This window comes from Peromyscus eremicus, chromosome 4 (genome assembly GCF_949786415.1).
Source record: "Peromyscus eremicus chromosome 4, PerEre_H2_v1, whole genome shotgun sequence".
In the NCBI taxonomy this organism is placed as follows: Eukaryota; Metazoa; Chordata; class Mammalia; order Rodentia; family Cricetidae; genus Peromyscus; species Peromyscus eremicus.
The window spans coordinates 125555406-125569289 of record NC_081419.1 but is presented as its reverse complement, the minus strand read 5'-3'; the positions used below and the strand labels follow the sequence as shown (position 1 = coordinate 125569289).

The following is a 13884-nucleotide window of genomic DNA, read 5'->3' as shown; positions in this document are numbered from 1 at the left end:
GATGCTGGCCTTTCTCAACTATTTCCTTACTCTCTCGGCTGTGAAGATTCATTTCTTTTCCCTCCCCACTTGTCTCAGATGGACCCTAGGGCCGTGCAGCCTCTGGAGGATGTGGCTGACTAGTCCACTCAGAGCTAGCCGTGAGAGAGCTAAACAGCCTTGGAACCACGTCACTGCGTCCTCCCACTTGGGCTTGTTGCCCATGACTGCAGCCCATAAAAGCTGGGTATGCAGCAAAGCTGCATGCTGGATTCTTCTCCTGACTTGCTTGATCCCGGCGGCCTCCTAGGAGCTTGGTGGCCATGGCACAATGGATTCTGCTCCTTGTAGCTCTCCTGGTCCTGGGTCATGTGCCACCAGGTAATCACGTGTGTGTGTGTGTGTGTGTGTGTGTGTGTGTGTGTGTGTGTGTGTGTGTATGAATACTAGGCTCCCAGGTCCAGGAGGCCAACTTAGTATTTAAGTTCTGATCCCACCACTAATTTGTGGGGCAACGTATAACCTGCACCTCAGTTTTCTAGTCTGTAAAATGGGAGTCACTCAACAGGAACTCATTTGAAAACCGTGCACTATTACGATTGCTGGAGGCTGGTGGGAACAGACAACAGGCAGACAGGTATCCTGTGAGGTGACAGATGTAAGAACAATAGAGGCAAGCTGACTGTTAGAGTGGCATGTGGGGTGGTGTGGGGATGGATGGTGCCAGAAGGCCTCTGATCAGCTCCTTAAACTTTTAAAAACTTATGTTCTTTCTCTGTGCATGTTGGTGTATGTGTGTTTGTGCAAGTGTGTTTTCAGGCCCACAGAGGCCAGGAGTGAGCATCACACTCTGTGGGGCTGGAGTTATTTGCACTTGTGTGAGCGGTCCGATATGGGTGCTGGGATCCGAACCCTGGTCCTCTGATAGAGCAGTAAGTGTGCTTAACCACTGAGCAACCCTCCCAGCGTTTAAAACCCCTTTTATTTTTATCTGAGTGTGATGGTATACACCTGTAATCCCAGTACTTGGGAGGCTGAAGCAGGAGGATTGAGGGTTCAAGGCCAGCTTGGACCTCCTGGCTTGAAAAATGCCAAAATGTAAACAAAGGATGAGAGAAAAATTCAGAAAACTTCTGTTTTGGAAAGACATAAAATATGCATAAACAGAGAATGATGTAGTGAACAGGTAAGGTTGTATTTCTTTCCTCCCTTCCCCTGGAGATGGGACCCAGGACTTCATATCTGTTAAATACATGTTCAAGCACTGACCTGTGCCCCTCTCCCCCAAGGTGAGTTCATTATAGACACATTTAACACCTGAAAAAAAAAAAGAGTAATATAGTGAGATGAGTTTTGAAAACATTTATTGTAAGACGTTTTAAGCAGAGGTAGAAAATGGTTTGAAGAGCCCAGATGCGCCAGGATACTGCCACCGCACTTAGGAGTGTGAATCAGCTCTGTTTCATTACACCTTGCCCTACCTCACACTATACCATTTTGTAGAAGGCGGGTTTGAGCAGAGCTCTGAGTGAACAGAGGATACCAGGAAGGCTGTCTCGGGCCGTGGGAATGGCAAGCGGTAAACAGCAGAGGGGGCCGGTGATGCCGGAGTGGGGCACGCACAGGCGTGGGAGGCTAAGCCCTGAGCTACAGAAACAAGGAATTGAGAGCAGATGAATGGGCATACTGTGTGGTGGAAACCCCAGCTCTGAGCTGGAAGGTCAAAGGCGATGCTGTGCTAAGGGTGTTGACTGTAGGTGAGAGTTCTGTTTCTAAACCTATCATAGCTCAGTGCTCTGGGGCAAGCCCCTTTCTCTACCTGGAAAGTGAGGGAAATGCCCTAGAATGGATGCTGGTAGCCTTGGTCACCTGAGTTTCACCCTGATAACCTCAGTTCCTGCTTACCGACCATTTACAATGTTCCTATGACTACCCTCTGAAAGAGAGTGGTATAGACAAGCATCCAGGGCCGAGGTTACATTACCTGGGAAATAACAGCGCCAGCTTCACACGGCATTGTTCACTATTAGTCACGCACTATCTTCAGACAGTGACTCTTAGAGATTGTGGGGCCATTTCTGGGCGATTCTAAGAGTCTCTGCTGGGCTGCAAGGCAGGGTTAGAAGGGCTAGTAAACATACACATGGGGCCAGCAGCATCCACTGAGGACTCAGTGGGGTCTCTCAGTCCAGGAAGATGGAGGCAAGCCTTCCACTCCCACATCCTACTTCTGCAGGCTCTCTTCTTGCCTGATGTCACATGTCTGTAATGCGCTGTCCCAGACAAACCTGAGTGCTCCTGGTTCCCCCTCTTACCTGCTTTTGCTCCAACTGGCCACCACAGGATCCTGGCTCCATGGGGCACTTAGCACAAGCTCTAAGCATTTGCTTCATCTTTAACTGCCTTCTCTGCACTTTCTTTCACTTCAAATCGTGGTATCCCCGCTGCTCCACATTTGTTGAATGAATAAATGAGAGGCTCTATCCATGCCATGACCCCCAAAAAGAAGACCAAGTTCCCCAAAGCCTTGCCCTTTGTGTGGGTGGAAATTCTCACACTAAAACCTGACATTAAAGAGGTCCCTTTGTGCCAGGGGCAGTCTGTACAATAGAGGCTTTTTTGGCTTTCACTCTGATTTTGCCATGTGACTATGATGATTTCATTAAGGTTATTGACCTCCGTGAGCCTGAATTTCTCTACCATTTTAACAGGGATTGGAATGAGACCAAAGTAATTGTATAGTGCTACTAAGAGAAGTGTACCCAGTGAGTGTTTTTACCTGGACAAGAAATTATTCTTTTAACCAGTGGTCTAACCTGTGACTTACTGGCTTATATAGAATGAGATCTGTAAGCTCCACGATAGCCCAGTGCTCTCATTTATGACTTGTGGTCTAACAAATGACCAGAGGGCTAACCTGTCACCAGCGTGGCCTAATCTGTAGTTCAGCTTGTGACCAGTGGTCTAACCTGTGACCCACAGACTGCTCTCTGATCTGTGGTCTTCCTCCACACAGGAAGCAGTGAATTCAAAAAGTGCTGGAATGGCCAAGGGGCTTGCCGAAATTACTGCATGAGGCAAGAAACCTTCATGCACCTGTGTCCAGATGCTTCCCTGTGCTGCCTCACCTACTCACAGAAGCCACCACCTGCCTCCAAGATCAGCCAGGAGTAGCTTGCTCTGGTGCCGGGACCCTTACTCCCAATAAAATTCGTGCCACAGGCTCTCTCTGAGTTCTGCTCGCATGACTGTGTTCCTTTCCCCACAGGGAAGGGGATGAAGTCAAAGATGTGGAAGGGGTGGTTGCAGGAAGAGGAGGTGCTGGGGAGAGTGGGCATTAATGATCAATCTAAATGTTCTGGTTTTGGACTAACTCCGGAAAAATGATTCATACTCTTGGCCTCCTTGGGCTCGTCATCCACACAGCGGGGAGAAGGATGCTGGGTACTTAGGACTTGGCAGAGGGAATGCCAAAAGCAAGGTAGAGCTCATGAGCAATGAATGAGGATTAGTGATAGCGTGTCAACAAGCTGGTGAGTGTGGTTTGAAAGGCAGGCAGCCTGGCTAGGAGGGGAAATGTCTTCCTCTTTGTCATCTGTTCATTACTCAGACTTCGTGAGTCCGCCCAGGTAGGCAGGGCCCTAAGAACTAGATTAAGCAGTTTTCATATGAATAGAAAGAGACCACAGAGGAAGGCCCATCCCTTCAGGATGATGACCAATGATGCAGGAGGGTGGGGGAAACCACCCCTGCTGAATCAGACAGGTGCGTAGAGAGGCACGGGGTTCATTTCCCCTCTACCTGTCATGGTTGTGTCAGGATGGAAAAACAGGAAGTTCACCTTGCAGGGATCCCTCCTCACTGTGAAGGAAATCTGGAGGCATGGGGATGTGGTTTTGTGGTGTAGTGCTTGTCTAGTGTATGTGCAGATATATGTGCAATCCCCAGTAACACACATACACCACCACCACCACCACCACCACCACCACCACCACCACCACCACCACCACCGTTTCTATGATACCCTTTTCTTGGGCCACTAACTACATAATCACCAAGACTTCAGGCCCCACGTCCTGTTTAGAGCAGGCATAGGGGACTGGTTTTCGGAGAGTGAGTTGGTAATAAGAACTAATAAGAGTCACAGCTCTTAACAATAACATAACGCCAGGATCTATCAGTAACAATAACATTGGCAATGTAAAAGCTAAGACCCAGAAAGCAAACACTTTTTCCAGAACCTTCTTGGCTGACTTCTGCTTGCATCTGCTGGGTCACCGTGCGGACTCACAGCCACTTCTGGATTAAGCAAGCCTGGAAAAGAAGAACTCCGCTTTTTAGCTCCTGAGGAGACATGAGCTCGGTAGAAAGGGGGTTACGAAGCTCCTCTGTCTGCCATCTTCTCTCTGGGATTGAGCCCACAGAGGGGCAGGGTCTATGGTGACTTAAAGGAATGTCAAGGGCAGAGGTCCTTGAGATTTCAGAGAAGGGAGCTGGTCTGAGGGGTGGAGGGGGTGAATCCGTGAATGGATCATAGCGGTCAGAATGAGAGGTTTGTGGGAGTGAAGGGTGCTGATGTGACAGAGGGGCAGCCCTGGGGGACACCTGTCTGGCTGGGTGTTAACCCTTTAGTTCCTGGTCCTTGCAGTATTGCAGATGTGCCAAGGCAGATGGAGAGGAGGACAGACATGCCCTTGGAGCCCAGGAACAACAACATTCCAATGCTCAATCATTTCTGTCACAAAGTGAACTGTGTGGGGGTCGGAGCCCTGGCTTCCTCTCTGTTCCTGTGCGGCCCACACGAGGAACTGAGCAGCAGGCTGTTTAAGGGCACACCGTGGTAGAGTCAAGGTGGTAAAGCCCAGAAGCAGGAGTAATAAGAACTCCAGGAGGCCAGCTGAGCCACAGGGGTGGCCAAGAGGTGACTTAGCTTGGGACAGCCATGAGGAGTCAGAGGGAGACCACACCAGACTGTCCTTAGTGGCGAGCACAAGCCACCCACACCTTGGCAAACTCCAGCTAACACCAGTCTTTCCCATCTTCTGTCATACATGGGTGAAGCAGCTGGGGGGAGAGAAGGGCCTTGGAAGACTGAATTGCCATCCGGATTAAACTTCTGGATTTAGGAAACCCCAAAGGGACATTGACAGTTTGAAATGTCAGCTTGCCACAACACAGAATCAGCTGGGAAGGAATTCTCAACGACGCTCTCCAGATCAGGCTGGCCTGTAGGTGTGTCTGTGGAGGGCTGTCCTGACTAGTAACTGAGGTAGGAGGCCTACCCCGAATGTGGGTGGCATCATTTATGGCCTGGACCCTGCACTATAGAAGAGTGAAGAAAGCTAGCTAAGACCAGACAGGCAAGCAGGCAGCATGAGCGAATTCGTCTCTGCCCTTGACTGTGGAGATGATGTGACCAGCTGCTGCCTCAACCTCTTAATGATGGGCTGTAGCCTGGCACTGTAAGCCCAATAAACTCTTCCTTCTCCAAACTGCTTCCCTAGGTGGAATATTTGTCACAGCAACAGAAATGATACTAGAACAGATGCTGAATTATGGGTTTAAACCAATGGCTTTAGGCTAGGCTGGACCTAAATAAATTTAGTCCTGTGCCCCGACCCCACTCCCTCAGTGTTTCAGAAAGAGCAGAGCAACTTTAATCCCAGCACTTGGGAGGCAGAGGCAGGCGGATCTCTGTGAGTTTGAGGCCAGCCTGGGCTACAGAGTGAGTTCCAGGAAAGGCTCCAAAGCTACACAGAGAAACCCTGTCTCGAAAAACAAACAAAAAAAAAAAAAAAAAAAAAAAGAAAGAAAAAAAGAAAGAAAGAAAAGAGAAGCTACTCAAGACCTCAGATGACAAAGGTGTATTCATATTTTAAAATTATGACCTTTCAGCCGGGCGGTGGTGGCGCACGCCTTTAATCCCAGCACTCGGGAGGCAGAGCCAGGCGGATCTCTGTGAGTTCGAGGCCAGCCTGGGCTACCAAGTGAGTCCCAGGAAAGGCGCAAAGCTACACAGAGAAACCCTGTCTCGAAAAACCAAAAAAAAAAAAAAAAAAAAAAAAAATTATGACCTTTCAGGTGGTCTTCGTTTATTACTTATTTATTCATTTAAAATAAACTTATTTATTTATTTTACATCCTGGCCGAAGCTTTCCCTCCCTCCCCCCCTCCCAGTCCTCCCGTTAGCCCCCTCTGTTTCCACCCCCAATCCACTCTTCCTTTCTGCCTAAGAAAGGGCAGGTCTCCATGAGTATCAACAAAACATAGCATAAAACAAAAGTGTATGGACAATTTTTTTGTATGTACTAGTGTCTGTTAGTTCCTTCTGGGACTGCTATAAAAAATTACTTGTGGGGAGATAGATTTTTTTAGCTAAATTAAAAGCAGGGGGGGAAAGCCCAGGGATTAATAACAAAGCAATGTGGATGATAATGGCGAGAACAGTGTTTGAGTGATTATGACTACTAAACACAGCTGTGCTAAGTGAAAAAAAAAAAAAAGAATGTTGAGAGCAGTGCAGATGGTGGGGGCCGAGCTTGTGAAGTTTCAGAGGGAGCAAATGCTCTACCAGGCCTTTCGTGTGAGGACTCTGTGGCTCCAGTCAGCTGGAGTTGAAGAATCGGCTGTGATTAACGAGAGACCAGAACCACTAAAGTGAAACCTTTACTTTGCTGGGACACTGGATGCTGATTAGCTGGGGCTGAGGAATCAGCTGGGATCTGGGAAGTGTTTCCTGAGAGTCAGCACACAGAAGCTGTGGTCCAGAGGTTGCCAAAGTTGTGCCTCGTGCTGGCTGGCACCTGAACGAGTGTAAGAGTCACCCAGGTGGTACCAGTTTTGAAGGTGTGAAGGGGTCACGGAAAGCAGCAGAGGCTTGGCACTGTGTGGTAGGGCTGGAGTCCCCGAAGAGAGCCCAGGAGAAGCTACTGGTGAAGGGCAGCCCCACTGCAGCCAGAGACTCCAGCATTTTGGAGATGCCAGTGCCATAGGATAACCACTAAGTACATCAGCAGTGGGGAGTGGGGCCAGCTGGGAGTCTAGAAGACAAGCTGTGTGTGCTGCAGTGATTTGTGTGTCAAGTTGACAAGGGGTCAGTTGGATAGTTTTATATCCACTTGAAACAAGTTAAAGTCATCTGAGAGGAGGGAACCTTAATTAAGACAATGCTCCCGTTTTCCACCTTTACCTTTTGTGAGCTGTTTCCAGTAAATTTCAGGTGTGGTGGTCTTTTATTTCACCCCTTTGCTTTACTCAAACAAAGGTACTTTCTTACGTAACCACACAGAATGTGGTTAAAACCAGCTGTGAACAATGGGGGAAAACCCCATTGTTTAATCTTCAGAGCTCTACCTAGATTTCACTATCTAGGAAAAGAGAATACCAGCTCTCAGTGGTTACATTTCCTCGGTCTCCTTGACCTGAGACTAGCAATGTCAGGGCTAGTGATGTAAGTCAGTGGAGGGAGTGCTTGCCCATCATGCAGGAAGCCCTGGATTCAGTCCCCAGCACCACATCAGTGAACATGGCATGTGCAAGGTGGAGGCAGGAGGAGGAGATCAGCTCCACAGCAAGTTCAAAGCCAGCCTGGGGTAGATGAGAAGTGAGTTCATGAGGCTTTCGCCTCACCGACATTTGTCTCTCGTCCAGCAGGTTGTGTCATGGAGTGTCCCTCGTTTTTTTGAGTGACTGGTGTTTGCTTATGACTGGATTGGGTACCACACATATTTTTAGCCAGAATGTTCCAGAAGTGATGCTGTCTCTCAATGGGTCATATCAGAGAAAGCCATCGGCCTTCCAATGGCTGAAGCCATGGCAGATTATGCGGTTTTCTAAACTTTCTTTAGTATTTATTTTTTAATTTTAAAATTATTTCAAAATGTGTGTGTGTGTGTGTGTGTGTGTGTGTGTGTGTGTGTGGTGCATGAGTGTGTGTATGTGGTTATGTGCACATGAGTGTGTGAGTGCCCTTGGAAGTCAGAGGCATTGGATTTCCTGGAGTAAGAGTTATAGGCAACTGTGAGCTGCCTAATGAGGGTGCTGGGAACTGAACCCTGGTCCTCTGTAGGAGCAACGCATGCTCCTAACCACTGCCCTACCTCTCCAGCTTATTGTAGTGCTTTGAAAACAATGTGTTTTTTTTCCCTAATTGTAAAAGTAGAACATGTTCACCAAGAAAAGTTGCAAAATAGAGAGTTGCAAATGGGAGAACGAAAACCACACTGTGTTTATTGTGCAGAAAAGCAAATAAAAATGTGTAAAATGTGGTTTAAAAACAAAATGGAGCCGGGCAGTGGTGGCCCACGCCTTTAATCCCAGCACTTGGGAGGCAAAGGCAGGCGGATTTTTGTGAGTTCCAGGCCAGCCTGGTCTACAGAGCGAGATCCAGGAAAGGCGCAAAGCTACACAGAGAAACTCTGTCTTGAAAAAAACCAAAACCAAAACCAAAAAAAACCCAAAAAAAACCCCAAAATGTGGAGCCAGGCAGTGGTGGCACATGCCGTTAACGACGACGGGGGTGGGGGGGTGGGGGGAGTGGGGGGGGGTGGACGACGACAGGACGACACACAGAGGCAGGCGGATCGGATCGGATCTCAGTGAGTTTGAGGCCAGCCTGGTCTACAGAGTGAGTTTCCAGGAAAGGCGCAAAGCTACACAGAGAAACCCTGGTGTTTTTTTTTGTTGTTGTTCTTGTTGTTGTTTGTTGTTTGTTTGTTTTTGTTTTTTGTTGTTTGTTGTTGTTTTTTGTTTTTCGAGACAGGGTTTTGCTGTGTAGCTTTGAGCCATTCCTGGAACTCACTTTGTAGACCAGGCCGGCCTCGATCTCACAGAGATCTGCCTGCCTCTGCCTCCCGAGTGCTGGGATTAAAGGTGTGTGCCACCACCGCCTGGCTAGAAAAACCCTGTTTTGAAAAGCCAAACCAAACCAAACCATGCAAAACAAGCCCCCACCACAACCCAATCAACCAACCAACCAACCAACCAACCAACCAAAAAAATCCAAGCAACAATGGAGTCAAGCTGTGGGTACTTTATATCCTTGTATTTTTGTCCTCCAGAAAATTCCTGGAAGTGCTTACAGATTCTTTCTCTTTTTATTTTTTTGACAGAGTCTCTCTATGTTGCCCTGGATGTCCTGGAACTCACTATGAAGATGGAAGCTGGCCTTGAACTCACAGAAATCCACCTGCCTCTGCCTGCTGAATGCTGGGGTTAAAGGTGTGCACCACCACGCCCAGCAAAATTTTTTCAAAAAATAATGTTTACCACTAAAATACCTTCCAAAGTTACTTTAAAATTTTGGGTTTTTTATAACTCAAGTAGTATTTTGGAAACACTTCGAGGGCATTGCAGCACACACCTGTGATCCCAGTACCTGGAGGACTGATACAGGAGGATCGCGAGTTCAAGGCCAGCCAGGGCAGCTCCCTCTCAGACACTCCATCTGCAAAGTTTTACTTTTAAACTTCATTCAATGGCCGGATCAATGAGTCTCATAGGCAGATACTGCCCTCTCATGGCTGTTTGGGGAATCTACTAGGCACATTATGGATACTTGGTTCCCTACTGACAATCAGGGACTGGGGCTAGGGACCTTAGGTGGCATGCAATGTGTGTGACTGTCCAGGAGAATGAAATATTGGTTATTTCCCAGACTTGTAGGTGTGGAATCCAGATGCAAGTATTTCTTGGCAACTGAATTTTCCTGGGACGATACTACTGTGCAAATTATAGGACCATTATCCTTTGTTCTGGGAGATTCTTTTAAAAATCTCTCTCTCTCTCTCTCTCTCTCTCTCTCTCTCTCTCTCTCTCTCTCTCTCTCTCTCTCTCTCTCTCTCTCTCTCTCTCTCTTGTTTGTTTGTTTGAGACAGGGTTTCCCTGTGAAGTTTTGGTGCCTGTTCTGGAACTCTGTAGACCAGGCTGGCCTGAAACTCAGAGATCCGCCTGCCTCTGCCTCCCAAGTGCTGAGTGAGACTAAAGGCGTGTGCCACCACAGCCCAGCTAAAATATTTATTAATTTTAATTATTTATATGTTTGAGTGTTTGCTTGCATGAGTGTAGGCACCCACAGAAGCCAGAAGAATGGCATTGGATTCCCTGAACTGGAATTGCAGGCCACTGTGGGCTGTCATATGGGTGCTCGGAACCCAACTCAAGCCCTTTGCAAGAGCAGTGGGTGTTCTTGATCACTGAGCCATCTCTCAGCACTGGGAGATTCTTTACTACTACTCTTCACTGTTTAAAACCAGATTTATTTATTTTTATCTGATGTGTGTGTGTGTTTTCCCTACATGTGCCCAGTTCCTGCAGAGGTGGGGAGAGGGTGTCAGAACCCTGGAGCTGGAGTTACAGACAGATACGAGCTGCCATGTGGGCACTGGAAACCAAACCCAGGTCCTCTAGCATGTGCCCTTAACCACCGAGCCTTCTCTCTAGCTCTCTCTACTACTGCTGCTGCTTCCTCTGCCTCCTCCTCCTCCTCTGCCTCCTCCCCATCTGCCTCCTCCCCCTCTTCCTCCTCCCCCTCTTCCTCCTCCCCCCTTCCTCCTCCTCCTCTTCCTCCTCCCCCTCTTCCTCCTCCCCCTCTCCCTCCTCCCCCCTTCCTCCTCCTCCTCTTCCTCCTCCCCCTCTTCCTCCTCCCCCTCTCCCTCCTCCCCCTCTTCCTCCTCCCCCTCTTCCTCCTCCCCCTCTCCCTCCTCCCCCTCTCCCTCCTCCCCCTCTTCCTCCTCCTCCCCCTCTTCCTCCTCCTCCCCCTCTCCCTCCTCCTCCTCTTGCTCCCCCCCTCTTCCTCCTCCCTCTCTCCCTCCTCCCCCTCTTCCTCCTCCCCCTCTCCCTCCTCCCCCTCTCCCTCCTCCCCCTCTTCTTCCTCCTCCCCCTCTTCCTCCTCCTCCCCCTCTTCCTCCTCCTCTTCCTCCTCCCCCTCTTCCTCCCCCTCTCCCTCCTCCTCCTCTTGCTCCCCCTCTTCCTCCTCCCCCTCTCCCTCCTCCCCCTCTTCCTCCTCCCCCTCTTCCTCCTCCTCCCCCTCTTCCTCCTCCTCTTCCTCTTCCCCCTCTTCCTCCTCCTCCCCCTCTTCCTCCTCCTCCCCCTCTTCCTCCTCCTCCCCCTCTTCCTCCCCCTCTTCCTCCTCCCCCTCTTCCTCCTCCTCCCCCTCTTCCTCCTCCTCTTCCTCCTCCCCCTCTCCCTCCCCCTCTCCCTCCTCCTCCTCTTGCTTCCCCTCTTCCTCCTCCCCCTCTCCCTCCTCCCCCTCTTCCTCCTCCCCCTCTTCCTCCTCCTCCCCCTCTTCCTCCTCCTCCCCCTCTTCCTCCTCCTCCCCCTCTTCCTCCTCCTCTTCCTCCTCCCCCTCTTCCTCCTCCTCCCCCTCTCCCTCCTCCCCCTTCCTCCTCCCCCTCTTCCTCCCCTTCTCCCTCCTTCTCCTCTTGCTCCCCCTCTTCCTCCTCCCCCTCTTCCTCCTCCCCCTCTTCCTCCTCCCCCTCTTCCTCCTCCCCCTCTTCCTCCTCCCCCTCTTCCTCCTCCCCCTCTTCCTCCTCCCCCTCTTCCTCCTCTCCCTCTTCCTCCTCCCCCTCTTCCTCCTCCTCCTCTTCCTCCTCCCCCTCTCCCTCCTCCTCCTCTTCCTCCTCCCCCTCTTCCTCCTCCCCCTCTCCCTCCTCCCCCTCTTCCTCCTCCTCCTCTCCCTCTTCCTCCTCTTCCTCCTGCTCTTCCCTCTTTCCTTTCCTGTGGCCCCTGAGATAATATCCAGAGCTGGGTACGTGTTAGGCAGGTGCTCACCACTGAGCCACCGCTTGCCCCTCATTGCTTCTTACAGATCAGTTTAAATTGTTTATATCATTGTGACTTAATTTTTTACAGAAAATGTGTCTAGAAATTTACTAATTTTGTCTCAGCTTTAAAATTTATTGATATATAAAATTTCAAATGTTATTTACTAGAAACATTTTACACACCCCTGTGTATGTGTGTGTGTGTGTGTGTGCATGTGTGTGCATGTGTATGCACCTGCACACATGCTTAGCATGCATGCCATGATGCACCTGTGGAGTCAGAGGACAACTATTAGGAGGTTGGTTCTCTTTCCACCACCATGTAGGGCCTGAGGATCGAACTCAGATCATCAAACTTGACAACAAGTGTCCTTAGCTTCTGAGCCATCTTCCTGGCCCCTAAAACTATTTCCTAATGACTCTCTAGATTTCATTGGTATCTGCTATAATGTCTCTATTTTAATCTTCAATTGCATTTTTAATAAAAAAATCTTACCTATTATTATTGTGTGTGGCACATGAGCCATGCATGGAGGTCACAGGACAACGTTGGTTCTCTCCTGCAACCTTTCCATGGGTTCCAGGAATTGAACTCAGGTCACCATGCTTCCACGACAAGTGTCTTCACCGGCTGTGGCATCTCAATGCCCCTCCGATCAGAGCCTTCTCTTTCTCTCTCTTGGTTAGTTTGGCAATTTGTCAACTTTATTTACATTTTTTTTATGTGTGTGCACAATTGTGTCTGTAAACCCCATGGTGTGTGTGTATAGAGGTCAGAGGGTAACTTCCTGACTTTCACCTTTCACCTCACTTGAGACAGGATCTTTGTTATTTTTCTACTGCATACACCAGAGTAGGTGGCCCACAAGCTGCTGGGGGTTGCGTGTCTTCCTCCATCCCTCTGCATCCAGCATTTACACCACTTCTGGGGATTTGAACTCAGGTTCTCACACCTGTGTAGCAAATGAACCATCTCCCCAGCCCTCTTGTTTATCTTTTCAAAGAACCAACTCTGTGTCTGAATAATTCTTTGTCTAGTTCTTTTAGTTTCTTTATTGTTTTTCCATCTGTGAGTTTTGAGTTTGGCTTATCTTGTGTTTCTAATGTGCAGCACATTGTTAGGTTATTTATTTGAAGCTACTCTGGTTTGTAAATGTAGGCTCTCCAAATGATAGCCATCTCTCTTGGAACCACCTAGCTGTCTTACAAAGGTTCTGCTAAGGTATGTTTTCATTTGATTCTAGGATTAAAACTTCTTTTCCTTGCTTTCTTCAATGACCAACTGACCGTTGAAGAGTGCATTGTTCAATTCTCTTGTGTAGGAGGATTTCTCTTGTAGGGATCATGGGAATCCCCGAGTGAGCGAAGTCCTGAGTGAATGTGCATTGTTGGCATGGACACAGCTATCTCAAGGACCAAGTCTTCAGGCCAATGGGAAATTGGCAAGGCCTTTCTCCATATTGGCAAGGCTCAGAATTGGCAAAGCCTTCTGCCTCTGGTCGAGTACAAGTGTTTACAACTGGTCAGTGTGTGCAAAAACGAGCAACCGCTGCTCCCTTCTGCTGGATGTTTACAGCCCGAGGCTGCTGGCCTGCAGAGACCTTCCCCAAGACCAGCAGGCCCCTCCCGCTGTGCGTACACCAGTAGAGCACACTTGACCCAGCTCTTCTCTATGTGTGTCTGTGTGTCTGTCCTTTCCTTCACAGCCCTAGTCAGAGTTCCAGGACCAGCTGCACGGGATGTGAGAATCGATGCTACTTTGATCTTCATTTTCTGTGTGTGTGTGTGTGTGTGTGTGTGTGTATGTGAGCAGAGGTGTGTGCAGGTGCATAAATGTGTACAGACCTGTGGAGGTCAGAGGTAACCCCCAGGTGTCATTCCTCAGGAGCTGTCCACCTGGTGATTTGAGACAGACTGAAGCTTGGGTTTCACTATGATAAGCTTGTGTTGGGTTTTCACTATTGTGTTTCACTATGATAAGCTTGTGTTGGGTTTTCACTGTTGTGTTTCACTATGACAAGCGTGTGTTGGGTTTTCACTGTCTTGCTACTTTGCAGTTCACTGAACTTCTAGATCAATCAGTAGGTTGACGTCATTCTCTTAGTTACCTTTTCAGAACATCTTTCCCTCCCCTATTATCTCT

At 49.0% G+C, this 13884-nt stretch overlaps 1 protein-coding gene and 1 pseudogene across 1 annotated transcript; both read left to right on the top strand.

The window, feature by feature from the left end:
• The first annotated feature begins 253 nt into the window (after positions 1 to 253).
• Defb124 (defensin beta 124) lies at positions 254 to 3189 on the top strand. Its single transcript, XM_059259677.1, has 2 exons — positions 254 to 360; positions 2996 to 3189. The coding sequence occupies exons 1-2, from the start codon at positions 303 to 305 to the stop codon at positions 3151 to 3153; spliced, it is 216 nt and encodes a 71-aa protein (XP_059115660.1). The 5' UTR covers positions 254 to 302; the 3' UTR covers positions 3154 to 3189.
• A 7260-nt stretch (positions 3190 to 10449) lies between these two features.
• Positions 10450 to 11668, top strand: LOC131908821 (basic proline-rich protein-like; annotated as a pseudogene).
• The last annotated feature ends 2216 nt before the right edge of the window (positions 11669 to 13884 follow it).

What these genes read in the sequence shown, in the direction of transcription:
- Defb124 (XM_059259677.1), top strand. Translation starts at nt 303, where the DNA reads ATGGCACAATGGATTCTGCTCCTTGTAGCTCTCCTGGTCCTGGGTCAT. An exon ending in CCTGGGTCATGTGCCACCAG is followed by an intron (nt 361 to 2,995) that starts GTAATCACGTGT and finishes TCCTCCACACAG; the next exon opens with GAAGCAGTGAATTCAAAAAG.